The sequence below is a fragment of the Dasypus novemcinctus genome, chromosome 2 (assembly GCF_030445035.2).
Source record: "Dasypus novemcinctus isolate mDasNov1 chromosome 2, mDasNov1.1.hap2, whole genome shotgun sequence".
NCBI classification, from domain to species: Eukaryota; Metazoa; Chordata; class Mammalia; order Cingulata; family Dasypodidae; genus Dasypus; species Dasypus novemcinctus.
This window is the reverse complement of record NC_080674.1, coordinates 195,734,401-195,739,254: the sequence shown is the minus strand read 5'-3', so window position 1 is coordinate 195,739,254 and position 4,854 is coordinate 195,734,401. Positions and strand designations below refer to the sequence as shown.

Here is a 4,854-nt window from a genome sequence, read left to right as displayed (position 1 = left end):
TCTTCCCAGTCTCTCCACAAGCCAGCTGGTATGTTCCTCCAAGTTCAAAAAGGGGGGGGGGGGGGGGAAGACCAGAAAATTGAATCTGCATTCATTTGACCCCTCTGTACCTCCCTCCAAATTCCTTGCACTCATCAAGTCAGTCCAAAACCAGAGGGCTAGGACAATCCTGGACCTCTGGGAGCACTGGATTCAGGAAAGGCAATTCTGGGATACTGCGGACTCAGCATGTGTAGGTCTGTGGAATGTGGGCTATAAGGGCTTAAGGGACATGGATATGGGGACCACACATCTGGGGAACATAGGGCTTGGGAATGCCACCACACAACTGATAGTTTTCAGGGAACATTGCAGCCGCCAGCTCTAGGGGGAAAGGTCCCGCCTCCCCACAACTTCTGACCTCTATGCTAGTAACCCACAATTCTACCTTTAGCAAGCTCTACTTCTGTCACAGTCTCTATAAGTCAATGTTCAGGCACCTCCTGCCTTGTAAGCCTCCGAAACAGCCCGCTCCAGCAAGATTCCAACCCTACTCAGCTGCTTCTTTGCAGGAGAGATTATGAGGTACACTCACTCAGATGCCATCTTGCCCTGCCTCCTCCCAATTTAATTCTGAAACTTGAAATTAAGACTTTAATTCTCAACTGATAGCTTTTGATTTATTTGTTTCAAAGTCAGGTTTACTTTCTATCCTGAAGCTCAAATTAGTTTAGGAGAGTAAAATTGTATATATATATATATATATATATATATATATATATATATATATATACACACACACACACACACACACACATATACATATGTTTTTTATAAAGAACAATGTTATTTTGCAACCAAATACCCATGTTCACAACTTAACGTTTTGCTTGAAATGAGTTTCATGCAACTTAGGCACTGCTTCAGGGTTGGTCAAGGAATTTAGAGCCTTTCTAAGTGCCAATAGCATCCCTTTACAGCAATCAAAATATACAAATATTTTCCATTCTCTTTGAAAACATAGAGTTCTTAACCATTTAAGAGACTTGAGGTTTTAAAAATGGCATAGGGTATGTATCAGAGAGTGAACAAACTTCTAGGAGAGTGAGCTGACAGTTCTAGCTCCTCACAACTGTTCCTCATGCTTGTTTCCATCTTCATTTTATGACTAATATTTTAATTAGAGTGGATTAAGAGTTCCAAAACTTGTCTTCCCATTATGGGTTCTTCCTTGCTTCTCCACCTTTTAACACACAGACTGAATGAAATTCCCCTCTGGCTACTAGTAGATAGCCAACTAACAAAGGGTGCTTCTTTTTTTTCTATGATTTTTTTAAAATTTATTTCTCTCCCCTTCCCCCCCCACCCCCGGTTGTCTGCTCTCTGTGTCCATTCGCTGCATGTTCCTCCATGACCGCTTCCACCCCCACCAGTGGCATTGGGAATCTGTGTTTCTTTTTGTTGCATCATCTTTTCATGTCAGCTCTCCATGTGTGCAGCGCCATTCTTGGGCAGGCTGCACTCTCTTTCTTGCTGGGTGGCTCTCCCTATGGGGCACACCCCCCACATTTGGGGTTCCCCCACGTGAGGGACACCCCTGCATGGCACGGCACTCCCTGTGAGCATCAGCACTGCACATGGGCCAGCTCCACATGGGTCAAGGAGGCCCAGGGTCCAAACTATGTAGCAGGCGGATGCCTCATCCATGGGCCAAGTCCGCTTCCCTCAACAGTGCTTTTTATGAAGACATTTGGGATGGGAATTTTATCTATTCTGGGATATTTGGGACCTTCTTATATTTTTTAACATAACGTATTTTGTGATCTATGCATCTTCAAAAATTGATGGGGGTGGGGATGGTGAGTGGGATATATGGGAACCTCTTACGTTTTTTAAGTGTAATGTTTTGTGTGATCTATTAACTTCATAAAAGGATAATTTTAAAAATTATTTTTGAAAAGTTTCCAGGGAATTCTGTGGCTAAATAGGAAACCTTTAAACCCACTATACCAACAAGCATCTAAGCATAGCCAAACAGCATTAGATATTACCTGATCCACTCACTGCTGTAAACACTACAGATATTCAGAATGACCCAAAACTTGATTCTACTGATACCTAGGGTGGTTAGCAGACACAGTTCTTGCCACCTGTAATATCGTGAGTGCTAACCAGTGTGACCTCTTGCTTATGCCGCTGAAGAAGGTTTTCTGACCTCCTATAATGATTTCATCAAGGTAGGGGTTGTGGAGCCTTGACCTAACACAATTTCCTACTCTTTTTCAGCCCCCCACCCCCACACTCATATTATAAAATGGAAATGTTATTGAATTTTTTTTTTTAAGGTGTGCACTTTTATTGAACTGGTCTCAAGTCAGTGTACAGGTAAGCCCTGGTTGCCTCTGCAACACAACCAACTCCCAGGGAGACCAAAAGCCTGCATACATCAAAAATAGGGAACGCTTCACGAATTTGCATGTCATCCTTGTGCAGGGGCCATGCTAATCTTCTCTGTATCATTCCAATTTTAGTATATGTGCTGCCGAAGCGAGCACTGTTATTGAATATTTACTATAGATTAGACCAAATGAAACTATTAAAATACCCATCAAATAACCAGGAAAAGTCTGAGACTTGCTAAAGATATTAGCTATAATATAGGGGGGAAGAAAGTCTAGCAGAGTGGAGCTCAATGATAGAGTATCTATGAAACTTACCAGACAACTCAGTCAGTAGCTGAAAGCAGATTATTTCTCATAAGTCTTCTAGGAAGGCCTCATGAATCTCGTATTAGTTCAGCCATCTAGGAGTAACTGTTTTCAGAGAATAGTGCTTCCATTTCTCTACTATCTTAGAAATCTCTCACTGTGAAACCTCTCATCATCCAGTTTTAACCAGGACTCATATGGGGAAAGGGATTTTGATAGATGTGGTTTCTGGCTCCTCATCCAAAATGTATTATTTAGAAGCATAAAGTGGTCATGAAAAGTTGACAGGACTATGTCAATGCTGGATCATTGCTTTTATTATAATTTTTTAGAACCTACATAAATCTACTACCACATGCTTGCATTAATTTAATAAAAGTGAATATTTTTAAGGGGGCTATAAGACTGCAATAGGTAAATGGATATTGAACTTGTTCTTGAAGAATGACCGGGAATCATGAAGTGAAGGAAGGTGTGAATATAGCTTTGCAAGGCAAGCATCATATTCAGACCTACCTTCTAAACAAAAGCTCTGGAAAATAACTGAAATCTCCAGGGAGTGGATGGGGGGAGAGTGCTCAAGCACTGTTCCTTTTGGGAACAGAAAACCCATGTGAGGCTCAACTTTCCTCTTTTTTTATATCCTTTAGCAATCTCTCCTCTGGGGCCATGGGGAAGTTATCTCCAAATCTTCCGCAACAGAAGCTCATGATATCAGCTCAGCTGTCAGTGAGTTCTTAAGGAATATCGAGACTAAAAGAAGAATTCTCCCTCAGAAACATATCACTGTGATCCAATCGTATCTGGAGAGAGGGGACACCCAGAGGGCAGTTTCTTTAATCCATGCTGCATTAAAAAAAATTGATGAAATGCCAGTTCATTTTGCTGTAATAGGTGAGTCTGGGTCAGGGAAGTCCTCTTTCATCAATGCCCTGAGAGGGGTTGGCCATGAAGGAGATAACGTGGCCCCTGTTGGTGTGAGGGCGACAACTAAGGAAAGAACTCCATACCAGCACCCAAAGATTCCCAAAATGATAATATGGGACTTGCCAGGAATGGGGACTCCTGCTTTTCAAAATCAAAATTATGTGAAGGAAATGAAATTTGATGAGTATGATTGCTTTATTATTATTTCCTGCACACGCGTCAAGGAAACTGATGCATACCTGGCCAAACAGATCCACAAAATGAAAAAGAATTTCTATTTTGTTCGAACCAAGGTGGATAATGATGTACACGAACAACAAAGAAATAAACCAAATAACTTTAATAAAGACAGTGTCCTAAAAATGATCCGAGATGACTGTCTAAATCACCTTACAGATACTAAGGTGACTGACCCTCGAGTTTTCTTAGTCTCTAGTTTTGATGTGTCTGACTATGATTTCCCAAACTTAGTACACATCCTGTCAGAAGAACTCCCAGGACATAACCGCCTCAACTTCATGCTCTCCTTTCCCAACATTACAGATGATGTTATTGAGTGCAAGAAGAGTATCCTTACACAGATGATCCAACTGAAGGACTTGGTAGACAGAGCATTTGCCACCATTTTTCTTCCTGAGTCCATCTCTAATAGTGATGTGAATATTCTGGTGGATACTGTAAACAAGTTTAGAACCATCTTTGGATTGGATGATGTACAACTCAGGAAGATGGCTAAGAATTTGAATGTGTCTCTGGAAGAACTAAAGTTGGGCATTAAGTCTGCAAATATTTTGACATGTATGGACAAAGATAAAAAATCAGCAAATATTCTGGAATTTGCTGAATGCATCCATGTTTCTACCAGATGTATTACAAAGAAATCAATTGTTCAGTTATATGCCCTTCACCTAGTGGCAGAGGATGCTAAAGCTCTCCTGAAAAATGAGAAGATTTTCAGATAAAATGTTGATTCTTTGCAAGCTTAAGCATCCTTTGTTGATAAATTCCCAACACACATTATCATATCTGAGGCAACCAAGTCCCCAACTCATCCATGGTTTATGCCTGGTCTTGTTATGTGGACATTGTGCATGGATAAATTGCAATATATATTTTACATCCCTGATATATGTTTGTAATCTATGCATGTTGATTATTATAAAGGGGGAATTTCTTGATCAATATTCTTTTTTCTTTCTAGCACCATTAACATATTGACTAGCTTTTTATAAATAAGAAA

The 4,854-nt window shown here is 40.5% G+C and overlaps 1 protein-coding gene and 1 non-coding gene across 2 annotated transcripts; one reads left to right on the top strand and one right to left on the bottom strand.

The window, feature by feature from the left end:
* Positions 1-2,427: 2,427 nt before the first annotated feature.
* Positions 2,428-2,534, bottom strand: LOC111766585 (U6 spliceosomal RNA). Its single transcript, XR_002798602.1, has one exon. It is a non-coding gene; the product is annotated as a U6 spliceosomal RNA (small nuclear RNA).
* Positions 2,535-3,556: 1,022 nt separating this feature from the next.
* On the top strand, positions 3,557-4,576 carry LOC101442255 (T-cell-specific guanine nucleotide triphosphate-binding protein 2-like). Its single transcript, XM_004468589.1, has one exon. The coding sequence runs from the start codon at positions 3,557-3,559 to the stop codon at positions 4,574-4,576; it is 1,020 nt and encodes a 339-aa protein (XP_004468646.1).
* Positions 4,577-4,854: the final 278 nt, after the last annotated feature.